Source organism: Ochotona princeps, chromosome 6 (genome assembly GCF_030435755.1).
Source record: "Ochotona princeps isolate mOchPri1 chromosome 6, mOchPri1.hap1, whole genome shotgun sequence".
NCBI classification, from domain to species: domain Eukaryota; kingdom Metazoa; phylum Chordata; class Mammalia; order Lagomorpha; family Ochotonidae; genus Ochotona; species Ochotona princeps.
The window spans coordinates 631,885-647,970 of NC_080837.1; the positions used below are offsets into that span (position 1 = coordinate 631,885).

The following is a 16,086-nucleotide window of genomic DNA, read 5'->3' on the forward strand; positions in this document are numbered from 1 at the left end:
GCCATTCCAAGCACGATGAAATTCTTCAGAACCCATAGGCTGACACACTACACCTTAGCGTCTCCACTTGCCCACATGTTCGCTGCCAACACTTGGCTGGGGTAGTTGATCAATTTGTTCTGTCCTCCGTTGTGATACTGGATGTCCTATGCAGGCTCCAATGTACTATCATATCCTCCATGTGCACCTGGATATGCTGTGCACTGCTCTGTCTGAGCCACTGAGGAGGCTCAGCTTTGACACATGCACTCTATGATCAGATCATGGAACCTGCAATTTTCTTCATCGTTGGGGTTCTGATATTAGCAGTTCAGTTGGAGGGATCCTGGAAGAAACTTTGAGGTGATCTCAGACCTGATTCTTGTGTGTGCTTCCGAGTACTGTGTCCAGCACAGTCTGTCGCCCCTACCAGCCTATGCATATACTGGTGGTCAAAACTGCTGGATCAGTTCTGCCTCTAGCCCCACCTTCTGCACAAACCAATGTGTACTGGAGCACATCCCAATCTTGCCCATCACACACTCGGCCCTCATGCACACCAGTGGGAGCTGCAGCCTAGTTTGGGTGACTCCCAATAACCCTCACCAGGCCCACCCGGTGCCCTGGCTTCCATGCTTGCCAGTGTGTACAGCAGACTGGTCCAGTGTGTCCCACATCCCATTCAGCTCTCATACTAGACACTGGGCATTGAAGCTTAGTTTAACCCAACCAGTCCCACTACCCAAACCCCACACCTGATGATGAGTGTTCCTCTATGTGTAGCCATAACTGCCTAAGTCCTGGCTCTCATGCTCACCAGAGTGGCATCCCAGGAGGGAGGTGCCCATTGTTTCCCTCCTGGGACCACTCCCACTCATGGATCATGTACTGTCCAGATGGTTCAGCAGTTTGGCTAGACAGAATTAGCACCCTGTGTTAGCATCTGCTAGCTCATGCTGCAAAAGAGCCCAGGCAACACACATCCATTCTCACCTATGCTTGCACTGGTAGGAACAGTCAACCCAGCCGGGATTTTCCATGGTCCAGCTCTCATGAGGCCAACACATGTTGTAGCACTACTGCATCTGGTATGCTGCCATCCAAACTGACACTCTGCAGTGGGAGTGGTGATCCAGCAGGGGAGGCCTCAACATCATCCTAATAGTTGCCCCCTCTGCACCTCCCCAGGTCTTGAGTGTGCTGGTCGGGTGCCATGGCCTGGTCTGGCATGGCCTGCCTCACCTCAGCTTTTGCCAGTGGATGCTATTGTCTACCTGCCTCAGCACACCACCAATTCCAGCTGATACTGGTGGGGTAAAGCCAAGCCCAACCCAGCTGGCACCCAGTCCAAACCCTCATGTGTACTAATGTGTGTTGTTCCCGAAACCAACCTGACCCACACTCCATTCTGGTGCTGATTCATTAGTGGGTGATGTGACTGGCACTGTCTGGTTTGCCCCTGAGCTGCGCCATAGGTATGCTGCTGGGTACTATTCCTTGGCTCTTTCTGGCTGCTTCCTACTATGGCTCTTGCACTCATTTGCATGGACGATGTCCCAACACAGGTGTTTTCCAGGATTCCCCATCAGAACCTTTCCCACTGCCAGGTCTCGCACGCATGGGTGGTTCCACGAGTCAGCCCTACTTATCCACCTCCTGATCTACTAGGAACAATGGCCTTTCCTGACAGGCCTTCAACCCATTCTGGTTAGTGTTTTTGGGTGGTACAACCCAGTCTCGCCTGGTGCACACAAAGACACAGCTCACATCTGGCTCAGCAGGGCCAAAAACCTAGCCTAGCTTGTCCTACACCTACCCTGGTCCTCACAAGCACCAGTGGGTGCTGGGTCTAGCCAGCCCAGCACACCCAGCCCCAGTCCACACTTGCACTAAGGTATGCTGTAGCCGTATCCAGACCAGAACACAGCTCCCATTCCAGTCCTGTGCTTACCAGTAGGAACCCTAACCCAGCCAGGATGTCCCCTAAGCTTCCCAATCAGGTGTGTTCCCAACTGTAGATCTTGTACTTAGCATTGGTTGCTCTGACCTAGCTTGGCCTAGTCCCTCACCTGTCATGACCTTTGTGTTTGGATGCTGTAGCCTGGCTTGACCCAGCCTACCCCAATTCCTTCCACTCACTGGCAGGTGCTGGAAACTGGCCCTGCTCCGTCTGCTCCCCTACAGGTCTCATGCAGTCTGGTATTTATGACAGCCTACCTGAGCTTGACCTGTGCTCCAGTCTGGATTTTGCCCTTGCCAGTGAGGTAACATTGGCTTGGCCCTGCATGGTCGCCCCCCTACATAGCCAACCCACACATCAGCCAACAGTTGGAGTTACCCTGCTCAGGCTGTCCAACACCCAGGCCTGAAACCTGCTCACCAGTGGGAGCTGTGACCCCCAATAGATTCTCCATGTTCTCATGTTCCCCCACTCGATTCATTCCCCGACCCAGAGCTTACATGATCCAGCAGGTGCTAGGTTCTTGCCTGGCAGAGTCTGTTACTCCATCTTGGCATTTATGAACTGGAGGATGTTGTGGCCCAGCCTGCCTCATACCCTCTGGTAGAATGCACACGCAGGTGCTACAGCCTGGACCTGCCCACTCTGTCACCAGCCCCAGCACCCATGAGTGTCGTTGGGATCCATAGTCATTCCTAGCTCAGCCCATCTCCACCCCAACTCTTAAGTTAATTAGCAGGACTTGTATTTCCACAGGGTTGGGCCCATTTATCCTCTGCAGAATCTACCCCCGACCTGGTTCTCCCTCGAGCTGGTTGGTGTCATGACCCTTCCTATTTTGACTCCTTCCTGTTCCAACACTTAGTCAGGTACTGGGATCCAATCCTGCCAGACAGTCCCTCAGCCATAGCTTTCGTGTGAACTGGTGTGTGTCAGTCAGCAATGTTTTATGCTAACAGTCCAGCTCAGGACTCCCATGTGCAGTGGTGAATCAATCTGACCCAAACAGATCGTATGGACTCTCCTCTCCAAACCCCCAGGTGTCAGTCCCCACAGTTGCCTGCAATTTCAGTGACCCTGTAGGTGTGAGTCACATAGATGTCCGTAGGCAGAAATATCATAACCCAAAAAACCTAGACCTTGCCACCAGGCAGCCCACAGCCAGAGCCCACATGGCAGTGACCATGGCCTGAGTCTCAAGCATTGGGTCCGAGCTGGCTCAGCTACCACCATAGCTGCTGTGCTGCTGAGGACTACTTTCACCCAAACTCTGTGGCAAACTCTCTTCATATTAATGTCTTGGGTTTCTTATTGCCTCAAACTAGAGCCTATTCAGATAGACTAACACAGGTGGGTAGTTATTCACAAGAAATTTGAAATCTTAACATCCTGCTCAAAATACACATTTCCCAAGAACACTTCAGAAGGCTGTTCTGTACATTCTAAAATTTAGTCCTACTTTGGTGGGTTCCGTGCAGTGAGTGTGGATGACACGAAGTGTGAATAGAACAGTTCCCCTGTTGGCAATGCCTTGAGGAGCTTCCAGTTGTATGACAAGTCCTGGCAGGTATCTCTCCAACCACCTCAATGCAGTTTCACCCCGCTTTTCCATGGACACCTGACCACCCAGTTGAGAATTCTATTATCTATTAAAGCATTGTTGTTTGCCCCAGCGATTTGTTATTTTTTACAGCCAATGTGAGCTTGGGAGTTGATGTTGCTGATAATGTCTTGGTAAATAGGCCTTTAACAATTCATGCCGTCTCAGTGCCCCCATTGATCATATGACTCAAAGAGCTCAAGAATGGTTGTACAAACATTGTAAAGCATGCTTTTAGATTAACCGAGGGTTGTTAAGCCCATGGTTGTAGTGAGGATCTGTTTAAGGCTTTTTGTTTATAATCTTTAGATTTTTCCTTCTGTGATAACGTTTTCTCCTTTAACTTAATGTGTTACTGATTGATATGTACTATTTATTGAGGAATTCCTGACTGCAGAGTCAGAATGGATAATGTCCTACTTTACGGTGAAATAATTTGCAGAATTATCTTTGGAAACAACCACTTGACCATGACGTAAAAAGTCTGCGAGAATTTGTGACTGCTTCTGTACAAAGGGGACAGCTTTCTTGCATTATCCATGATGATTCTAAAGTTGTAGTGGTCCATCTTTTTTAAAATCCCGAATCCACACCCCCTTCTCGAGCTCCAAACTTGGCTGGAGCTGGCCTTTGGCACTAGCTGTCCTTTACTCACAAATGGTGCCTCTTACCAACTCATTACATCAAAATCTCTCCAACAATTATACAATCCAAGTGTTCATACAAAATATAGATTTACATTCATTACAAATTCTGTTGAAATTTTTCAGTTTATATTCATTTACTGTTTTTACTCAGTTGCCCTACTTTAAAAACATCATATAAACCTGAGCATTCTGTTTCTACTCTTAATTTCTATTAATCTTAAATTGCTTTGGTTTTCAAAAGTGACATTACAGTTTTTTTTTTCTGTGTAAATTTTCTGATGTAGAAGAGTGCCAAATTTCTCCCAAATTTTATTAAGTGGATGTGTTGTAATCCATTAAGTTTAGTGTTGTAATACAAACACACTATAAATACACTGGTTTGCCAGAATATTGATTTCTATGTGGTATAAAGTACAAACAATAAGGTTGGGGAATACATACTGTAAATTCCTTCCATCTTTATTCACAGTGACTTTCAATTACATATGATTACCAGGGCATCTTGGCTTTCATATACGTCTCACTGGACTACATGGTCATTTATGCTTTTTCCAGGTTTGGGTATATTGTCCATTACACTATTATACAGTGCTTTTGTTATACGCTGCTATTATTACTCACATACAAATCTGGTGTCTGAAGATTACATTCTTTCCCATGTAGTTCTCCCCAGCAAGTTCTCTGAAATTTACCAAAGTGTTTTTTCTTTCTTTTTTTTTTTTTCATATACATAGGGTTTCATTCTTAAATGAAGTCTCAGCAGCCTGTTGATGTTTGACTTCTGTTGAAATACTTTCTACTACAGTAATAGGATTGCTACCTTGTGTGAGTTCTCTGATGCACGCTGAGGTGTGATTTCTGGCAAAAGGTTTTCCTACATTCATTACATCCATATGGTTTCTCTCCCGTGTGAGTTCTCTGGTGGACAGTGAGGTCAGACTTACGGGAGAAAGATTTTCTACATTCCTTACACTCATGTGGTTTCTCTCCCGTGTGAATTCTCATATGACTGCTGAGGTATGACTTCCGGCAAAAAGTTTTGCTACATTCATTACATTCATAGGGTTTCTCTCCTGTGTGAATTCTTTGATGTATACTGAGGTCTGATTTCTGGTAGAAAGATTTCCTGCATTCTTTACATTCATAAGGTTTTTCACCTGTGTGAGTTTTCTGATGTAAAATAAGGTTTGACTTCTGGTAGAAAGATTTCTCACATTTATTACATTCATAGGGTTTCTCTCCTGTATGTGTTCTCTGATGCCTGATAAGGTTTGACTTCTGGTTGAATGATTTCCCACATCCATTACACTCATAAGGTTTCTCTCCTGTGTGAGTTCTCTGGTGGACGGTGAGATCAGATTTACGGGAGAAAGACTTCATACATTTACTACAGTTATAGGGCTTCTCTCCTGTGTGAGTTCTGTGATGCACAATGAGGTCGGACTTCTGGTAAAAAGATTTACTGCATTCGTTACACTCATAGGGCTTTTCTCCTGTGTGTGTTCGTTGATGGCTGCTGAGGTTAGACTTCTGGCAAAAGGTTTTGCTACATTCATTACATTCATACGGTTTCTCTCCTGTGTGAGTTCTCTGATGTACAGTGAGGTCTGACTTACGACAGAATGATTTCCTACAGTCACTACATTTATGGGGCTTCTCTCTTATTCTAGGTTGTAAAATAAGGTCAGAAATCTGGAAGAAATATTTCATATATTTGTTACAATCACTGCATTTGTCTTCTGTATCAGTTTTGTGGTTTGATTTCAAATCAAAAGATATTCTAAACTCATTAGATATATATGGCTTCTGAGGTGTGTGTGTTCCCTGATGGCTTATAATGGGTGCTTTCAGAATAAAGGGTTCCTCAGTGCATTTACTGGATTTCTCCCCTATATGTATTTTCTGAAGGTCAGTGAGTTTAGGCTTTATAAAGGTTTTTTCATACATGCCATAATCAAAAGCCTTCCCTTCTACCTGAGTTGTCTCTTGTATGATGAAAGCTGACTTACCAGAAGGTTTTCCATATTTCTTACCTTTATATGAGGTCTCTTCCCTATGAAGACTCCTGGGGATAAAAAACATTGCCTCTGTGCTGAAAGTTCTCATTTGTCCTCGAAATTCACACTCACACTGCTTATTTTGATGTTTACCAATATAATCAGGACGTCTGAAAAAAATTTCAGTTCTATCATGGTTATCAGATTTCTCTTGAGCATTTATCTTTCCAGCATCACTAGAGATGTTCATATTTTGACACATAATTAACTCTTTAGTCTCATTGTCCAAGTAGTTTTCATTATTTATAATCAGTTCAGAAATGCGGTTGGAATTAAAATTGAATGGTTTTCCTAATTCAAGTCTCTGCTTGGTTGTAGATTTGCTATTAGAAATTGCAACCATCCACAAGTGTCTATCTTGATTTTCCTGGATGGTCTCAATTACATGATCCACATTCTGAACATCTGAAATAAGAAAATATCACAGTTATAAATGAAATCCAACTACTTTCTTACAGAATGATCATGTATGCAAACTTTCTTCTCATGCTAGAAGCTAGAAACTTTTGAATAAACACTGATTTCTTTCTACAAACTAAAGAATAAAATTATTCTTCATATTTTTTCCAATGCTGAATTATATTTTTCTATGCTTCAATTTCTCCTTTTACTACTGTTAATAAAGTAAAAATATTTTGATAATCAAGGATAATTAAGATGGCAGCAAAGGCTGCAGACATGTTCAAGGTGACAGAGAATCATTAGACAGGGTAAAGAACAGACAGCAGAATACAGAAAAAGATAGGGGTCAGGCAGTCAACAAGGAGGTACCTGGAGACCCCCAGGACTCAGGGAAGAGGTAAAAATGGCAGAGTGGTGTTACAGGGAACAGAAAACCTACTAACCACCTGTGAACTGTGATCCAGCAACAACCAGGGATCCAGTGGTGGCCACAGAGCAGCCCTTGCAGCAGTCAGGTGGGAGCCTGGGTTGGCATGGGGAGCTCAGGAGGTAATGGCAGGCTGGGACTGGCCAATCCTGCTGAATACTTTGGCCCACCAATGAATGGGAAGGAGCTGCAGACTCCACAGGGCAGACTGGCAGTGGGTAGGAGATAACAGCACAGGGATCAAATGCCAGAGTGGGCGCATTTGAAGCTAGTCACATCCAGCTGATCCCATGGGGAAGACAGCACCAGCTTCACTCCCAGCAGGAACTGTGTGTTCCCCAGATATGAAGGGCAACAACACTGGCTTTCTGGCAGGGCCCAACTGGGTGCCATCTTGTGGGTTTAGACAAGATCAACATCAATGATAAAACAGTTATCTAGAACAGTAGGCATTGTCCTAACCCAGGACACAGATTGAACATGAAAACTGACTTGTTGACCTATAGCTAATACATCTTGGGAATCTGCACTAAGGAGAAAAAGCCACCAAACAGGATTGCAATGTCAAACGTTAAAAGTGACAGAGGCACAGTGAATGTTATCGAAGACACCCTGGAAAAGGAGAAAAAGCCTCTACCACCCTCAGAGTCAATTGAGAAAGACGTTGACAAAATGGGGGACACAGAATTCAGAAAATGTATTATAAAGCTTCTGACCAATAATGAGAAGTACATAATACAAGAGCAAACAATTGAAAGAATTTGTCACACTAGATATGAATCAAATAAAAACTGACATTTCAGAAGTTAAGAATAGAGTGGAGCAAATTAAAAGTACAGTGGAGAGTCTCAAAAACAGACTGAAGCGGAAGAAAGAATATCAGAATTGGAAGATGTTTCCTGTCACCGGGGGGAACAAACACAAAGTTACAAGCTGAGCTAGGGTAAACTAAAAAACTATCCAAGAATTAAAAGATATGATTAAAAGACCCAATGTAAGAACTATGGCAATCCCAGAGCATGCCCCACATCTGGGACTTGGGGTGGGCGGGAAACTGGGTAGGGCTTCTCCCTCAATATCCCCCTTTACCTCAGATACATGATGGAAACAATATGGACATAATAGTATTACCCACTTCCCTATACCCCCTGAACCTTTTTTTTAACCGTAATTAACTATGTAAAGGTTGTCAACAACAATACAATAAATTAAATTAAAAAAAAAAAAAAAAAAGAACTATGGCAATCCCTGGAGGTGCAGAAAGAGAAACTGGGATTAAAGGTTTATTCAATGAAAATAAACGGAAACTTCCCTGATCTGAAGAATTGGAAAACAATAGGCAGGAGGGGCACAGAACTCCCAATAGAGTTAAACAAAAGCAAACCTCACCAAGACACATGATAATCAAGCTATCTTCAGTTGAACATAAGGATGAAATCCTTAAATGGGCAGGTGAGAAAAATCAAGTGAGCTATAGAGGAACCCCAATCAAACACACAGCTGACACCTCAGAGGAAACACTACAGGCCAAGGGAGAATGGAGTGACATATTCCAAACTCTAAAAGGGAGAAACTGTCCGCCCAGAATAATGTATTAATGTAAGAATTAAATGAAATTCCACAACAATATGGAAAATCTCCAAGAATTCGTGTCCTCCAAACTTGCCCTATAGCTAATACTCAGACATTCTCATGAAAGAGAAAAGGAATAGCAGCTACCAAAGCCAAAGACAAATGTGGAAAACATCCCACTACAATGCTAACAGAAAACCCAATCAAAGTACAACCTATTACTAAGATGACAAAATCAAATTGCCACCTATCCACATTAAAACTGAATATGAATGGCTTAAATCCATTAACCAAATGCCACTGATTAGAGGACTGCATCAAAAAACAAAACCCATCTATCTGCTGCTTGCAGGAGACATATCTTACTAACAAAAATCAGTGGAAAGTAAAAATGAAAGGATGGAAAAAGATATTCCAAGAAAATGCTAAGAAAAAGCATGCGGGTGTAATCATTGTTATATCAGATGATATAAACTTTGATGTGAAAAACATTAAAAGAGATGAAGAAAAACACCATATAATGATCAAAAGATACATTCAGCAAGAGATCACCATAATAAATATATATGCACCCAAAGCCAAGACATCTAGCTATGTATAACAAACATTAATGGACTTAAACGGAGAAACAGACTCCAATACAATCATAATGGGTGACCTTAATACCCCATTATCATCAATGCACAGATCAAGAAACCATAAATTCAGCTAAGAAACAACAGAACTCACCCAAACTCTAGAGCAAATGTACTTAGTTGATATCTACCCAACCTTTCGTTCTACAGAGAATACACTTTTTTTTTTTCATCAGTGCACGGAACCTTCTCCAGAATTGAACATTATAGGCCACATAACAAAAATACGCCGCAGGAAAAAAGAATTATAACATGCTTCTTTTCAGACCATCATGGAGTGAAGTTAAAGACCAAGAAGTCAAAACACCCAAGAAAACTTGCAAACACATGCAGACTGAATAATGTTACTAAATGATCAATCGATTAGAGGAAATTAAATGGGAAATTGGAAAATTACTTGAAACAAATGAAGGCATCAACACAATACAGCAAAACTTCTGGGACACAATCAAAGCAGTGTTGAGAGGAAAATTCATCTTAATCAACGCTTATGTTAAGAAACTAGAAAAGCACCAAGTAAATCAGCTAACTTTACATTTGCAGCTGAAGAAACTAGAAAAACAACAGCAAAGCAACCCCAAGATAAGTAGGAAAAAAGAAATAATCAAAATAAAGGAGGAAATAAAACAATTAGAGACCAAGAGAACTGTACATATGATCAATGAATCAAAGCGAAGGTTCTTTGAGAAAAATCAACAAAATCAACTGCCCTCTAGCCCAACTAATCAAAAAAAGGAGGGAGAAGATACACATCATTAGCCTCAAAGATGAAAAAGGAAACGTAACAGATACCTCAGACATACAGAGAATTATTAGGAACTAATACAAGCAACTACATGCGAACAAATCAGAAGACCTAGAAGAGCTGGATAGATTTTTGGACACAAACAATCCACCAAAATTGAATCAAGAAGCAATTAACAATCTAAATGGACCTATAACATGAATTGAGATTGAATAACTAATTAAAGCCCTCCCAACCAAGAAAAGTCCTGTACCAGATGTCTTCGGTGCTGAATTCTACCAAATGTTTCAAGAGGAACTTATACCAATCCTCCACAAGCTTTTCAAAAAAATAGAAAGTGGAGCAATTCTCCCTCTTTCTATGAAGCCAGTATCACCTTAATACCAAAGCCAGATAGAGAAATAACAGAAAAAGAGAACTATAGACCGATAACCTTGATGAACACAGATGCAAAGATCCTCAACAAAATACTAGCCAACAGGATCCAACAGCACATCAGGCAGATCTTTCAATCAAAGCAATTCACAAAAAACTCAATGCCAGCATTATTCTAAATGGGGAAAGATTGGAAGACTTTCCACTAAAATCTGGAACTAGACAGGGATGTCCACTGTCACCACTACTCTTCAATATAGTATTAGAACTGCCAGAAGAACTGTTATGAAAGAAAAAGGAACTAAAGGAATCCAAATCGGAAGTGAGAAACTGAAATTATCTCTACCTGCAGATAACATGATTCTCCACATAGGAGAACCAAAAGATTCAGTCAAGGGACTACAGATATTCATAAGAGACTTTGGCAGAAGGCAGGATACAAAATTAATGAACAGAAGTTGGTGCCACTAGTGTACACAAATAATTCCATGGCTGAGAAAGAAATTGTAAATACAATACCTTTTAAAATAGCAGAGAGGAATCTTCAATACCTACAAATTAAACTAGCTAGGTATGTGGAAGACCTCTATAGTGAAAACTATAAAACATTTAAAAAGGAAGAAGACACTGAAAAATGGAGAAACTTACCATGTTCCTGGATTGGCAGGATCAATATATTCAAAATGTCCATATTACCAAAAGCAATATACAGGTTCAATGCAATCCCAATCAAAATCCCAACAACATTCTTCTCAGAAATAGAAAAGATGATGCAAAATTTCATCTGGAAACACAAGAGATGAGGAATAGCCAAAGCTATCCTGAAGAATAAAAATCAAGGTGGAAGAATCACAAGTCCAGACCTCAAGACATACTACAGAGCAGTGGTTATCAAAACAGTCTGGTACTGGTACAGAAACAGAGAAGTAGATCAATGGAACAGAATAGAAACACTAGAAGGGAACCGATACAGGTATAGCCAACTAATATTTGACAAGAAAACCGAATACAATCCAGGGAAGAATCCTGGTCTATTCAACAAATGTTGTTGGGACAACTGGATAGCAGCTTGCAGAATAAAGAAACAATACCCACACCTGTCAGAGTATATAAAAATCAGCTCTAAATGGATCAAGGATCCAAATCTACACCCAGAAACCATTAAACTAGTAAAGGAAAGCATAGAAAGCAGTCTCCAAGAAATAGGAGCGGGTAAAGACTTCTTAGAAAGACACCAAAAGCACAGGCAGTCAAAGCCAAAATGAACAAATGGGAGTACATTAAACTAAATAGCTCTGTACAGCAAAGAAAACATTTAACAAAGTAAAGAAGAAACCAACAGAATGAGAGAAAATTTTTGCACACAACACAAGTGATATGGGACTAATATCCAAGACTTACAAAGAACTTCAGAAACTCAGGGACAGCAAAAAAAAAAAAAAAAAAAAAAAAAAAAAAAAAAAAAATCAAACGGCTAACATACATATGAAAAGATGCTCAGGCTCCCTAATTATCAGAGAGATACAAATGAAAACCACATTGAGGTACCACCTAACTCCAATCAGAGTGGCCTACATTCAGAACTCAACTAACAATGCTTCTAGCGTGGATGTAGGGAGAAGGGTACCCTCATTCACTGCTGGTGGTCAGTACAACCACTATGGAAATCAGTACCGAGAGTGCTTAGAGAATTGCAAACAAACCTGCCAGCTATCCCACTCCTTGGAATACACCCAAAAGAAATTAAAACTACATATGAGAAGGGGATCTGTAATCCTATATTTACAGCAGCATAATCTACAATAGTAAAGACATGGAAACAACCCAGATGCCTACCAAAAGAGGAGTACCTAAAGAAACTGTGGTACATCTACTCATGGAATATTGTTCAAGCCATTAATAAGAATGAAATTATGCCATTTACAATTAGGTGGTCCAAACTAGAGACCATTATGCTCAGTGAAATAAGCAATAACAATAAGAGAAATACCATATGTTCTCTCTAATATAAGGAATCCATCACGCAAACAGGAACGTATAGTGGTGGAGTAATGGAGACTACCATATCCAGAAGTGAAGACACAATGCTACATGCATCTCTGTTTCCATACAGAAGATGGACTCCCAACGAAGGTGTTGGATATATCTGGACAATGGGATGATGTCTGACATTTTCTGTACCAGCAATGTCCGGACACACTTACATAGCAGACTGATGGAATTATAGCTCCTTATGAAGAGTTGTGACAATCAATCAGGGGTGGAAAATGCGGGGAAGGGACTACACAGAATTGTACCGTAATTTAAAAAAAAAAAAAAAAAACAAAAGGTAAGTACATACTGGGGGGAAAAAAAAGAAATTGCATGCTTAAGAAAGTGACACTCAAAAAAAAAAAAGAAAAAAAGGAAAGTTAAAATATTTACTTACTGCCTAACTGCAGGTTTATATTATCTGCTCTACATGTGTTACATTTTAACTGCTGTTTTTCTATACTCTGTTAAATAATTGTGGAACTTTTGCACTTTTTAAAAATTCTCAAGTTTTGATGTAAAAAAGAGGAACGGTTGTTAGCATCTATGATGCTTTACAAATGAAAAATTTCTCCTCATCCTAGCTGAAGACTTCGTTCAAATTCCTACATTAACCAATAAACTCTGCTTCTTAGAAACACAGCAGTACAGGAAACTGTCATCTTCCCCTTGGGCAAAAATTCCCTACCAGTCTAAAGGAGTTGTTTTCATAACCCAGGATGTCACCGTCATATATAAAAATCTTTTTCTGGCTTGTATTAATGTCAACACTCCTGAGATTCTTATTTCTTTTTCTGTTGACAATTCATTTCTAGCAGTTTTTGTTTATAAAAAGCTTCATTTATCACCTAGTTTCATGGAAAGTGGAATCTCTTATGTAGTCCTCATTTTCTTTGTTGTTTTACAATGATTTTTCAACAAGAAAAGTCAGAAGTAACAACATAAAACTCTGCTCTGAAACATAAATTGGAGCCCTTCAAAAGAAATCCTTGGTTCTCATGTGTTTGAGAACGAATGTCCTCTGGCTTTCCTCCCAGGTCCAGGGCCTGCTGGGAACTTGGGGTAGCAAAAAAGCACCTGCTGTGTTCTGTTTTTCCTGACTTTCCTAACCCATATGAAGTGACTGACCTGGGAGGCTCTGGTCTGGGGATTCTTCCATCCATAGTTCAACTTCTGGCTCCAATTTGAAGATCATCTCACATTTGGGAGTGCACTGCCCTGCTAACGGGAAATCATATAAGGCACTGCTTCTGCTCAATCCTTACTAGCTTCATTAATTTCTGATGTCATATTATGCACAGCTCATATCTTGATCTACTTCTCCGTCACTTGATAGTACTTCCCCTTAAATATGTGGTTTGGGTTTTCAATACCCATTTGAAAATAGTATTTCCAAGTTGTATCTCCAAAAGAGATGTATACTCACTATCGTTAACCACATCCAATCATGTTTTTTTTTTTTTAAATAGTCATCTCAAAACTAAGGTAGCCCAAAATTAACAATCAGTCTTATGCCCTTCCTTAGAGGGCATTTCCTAAAATAAAATATTCCACCTTTTATTCCTTCCTAGAAAGTACTTGAGGTTTCTCTTTCACAGTTACGGATATTTGTCGTTATTCTCTCAAACTAATTTAAGCCCTTTGAAAGGAAACATGTTTCTCTGTTGTTACCCAGTAATTTCAAAAACACTAGCAACTAGGAGCTGCACAATTAACAAGCACTGGGCTAATTAAAAAAAAAAACAATTGGGAAAAAGCAGGTTATTAGACTGGAGGAAAAAAGGCAACAGTATTTCTCAAAAAGTACTGGGTCAAGTGAGAGTCTAAGTGTGATAGAGCAATTTAAGTTTTAAAAGAAAATACTCGGGCTCGACAGCATGGCCTAGTGGCTAAGGTCCTCGCCTTGATCCCATATGGCCGCTGGTTCTAATCCTGGCAGCTCCACTTCCTCTCTGTCTCTCCTCCTCTCAGTATATATGACTTTGTAATAAAAATAAAATGAATCTTTAATAAAAAAAAAAAAAAAAAAGGAAATACTCAACAAAAAAGAGGCAGGGAGCTTGTTGGTTTCCACGTGAGAGCCATCCTTGGAGTCTGTTCAAGGCACGTATCTGACACATGAGTCCAGCTGTCTTCAGGCGTGGCACCTGGAGGGAAAGCTTACTGAGAACAACTCAACACGGCCAGTACTGGCTGGGGTCTACTCTCCCCATTCTCCCTGTCCATTCTGCAGACTGACCTGGGTGCCTCTGGTTTAAGGTTTCTACCACCCAAGGCTCTTCTCCTTGCTCCAGCTTCAATATCATCTCCGGTTTAGGAACGCAGTGCCCTGTGAATGGGAAATAATGTAGAGCTTTTTTCCAAAGGACTAACTTGGGTACTTTGAAGAATGACAATATCATGGCTTCCAGAGAAAAAACCAGCACTTCTTTATTTGAGAGGAGTGAATATTAAAATTCCTCAATGCCTGGAATTGTAAACCTGACTGACGCTAAACTTCATAAGCATTCATATAGTTACTAACACAGTAGATCCTGGGAATATTGAGACTTCTACTCACCCAAAGATGCCAGGCAGTTATATGTCTCCAGCATCACATCCCTGTAGAGGGTTTTTTGAGTATCATCCAGGTCTTGCCATTCTTCCCAGGTAAAGTCAACAGCCACATCCTCAAATGACACCAAGCCCTGCAACGGCATATTTCTCCTCAACTCATTATCCCGGGGATTCACAAGCACATGAAACATCAGATTTCATTGCTAAGTATATCTCTGCAAAGTCAGACATACAGAGAGAGAGAGACAGAGAAAGATCTTCTGCCCATTGATCTACATCCCAAGCAACTGAAACAACTGGAACTGAGCCGACCCGAACCCAGGAACCAGGAGCCACCTCTGGGTCTCCCATGTGGTTGGCAGGGCACTAATGCCCTGGGCCATCCTTGACTGCCTTCCCAGGCCACAAGCAGGAAGCTGGGTGGGAAGCAGGGCCACCAGGATTAGAACCGGTGCCCATATGGGATCCCGGCATGTTCAAGGTGAGGATTTTAGCTGCTAGGCTAGCATGCTGGGCCCAATTCCTAGGTATGTCTTATATATCTATAAAAAGTGTACTTTGTACCCTATATATTTGAAAAAGGTCACATTAGAAATATACTGTTGGGCCCGGCGGCGTGGCCTAGCGGCTAAAGTCCTCGCCTTGAAAGCCCCGGGATCCCATATGGGCACCGGTTCTAATCCCAGCAGCTCCGCTTCCCATCCAGCTCCCTGCTTGTGGCCTGGGAAAGCAGTTGAGGACGGCCCAATGCATTGGGACCCTGCACCCGCGTGGGAGACCCGGAAGAAGTTCCTGGTTCCCGGCATTGGATCGGCGCGCACCGGCCCGTTGCGGCTCACTTGGGGAGTGAATCATCGGACGGAAGATCTTCCTCTCTGTCTCTCCTCCTCTGTGTATATCTGGCTGTAATAAAATGAATAAAATCTTTAAAAAAAAAAAAAAAAAAGAAATATACTGTCTTCATACTAATTTATTAAACACTAAGGTTATCACAGTATTTCCATTATAGACATGGAAATATACTTGTTTCTAAAGAAATCAGCATGATGAAAGTTTTCTTCTTCCACAGAGATTATGATCTAGCATAAAGGTACTAAATA

The 16,086-nt window shown here is 41.4% G+C and overlaps 1 protein-coding gene across 1 annotated transcript in view; it reads right to left on the bottom strand.

The window, feature by feature from the left end:
• Positions 1 to 4,564: 4,564 nt before the first annotated feature.
• The window catches only part of LOC101517625 (zinc finger protein 717-like), a 38,118-nt gene continuing 26,596 nt past the window's right edge, over positions 4,565 to 16,086 (bottom strand). The window contains exons 2-4 of the mRNA XM_058665420.1: positions 14,991 to 15,117; positions 13,559 to 13,648; positions 4,565 to 6,648 (exon numbers count right to left, since the gene is read on the bottom strand). Of these exons, the coding sequence (XP_058521403.1) occupies positions 5,003 to 6,648; positions 13,559 to 13,648; positions 14,991 to 15,117 (1,863 nt within the window). The 3' untranslated portion in view covers positions 4,565 to 5,002. The remainder of the gene's footprint in view (positions 6,649 to 13,558; positions 13,649 to 14,990; positions 15,118 to 16,086) is intronic.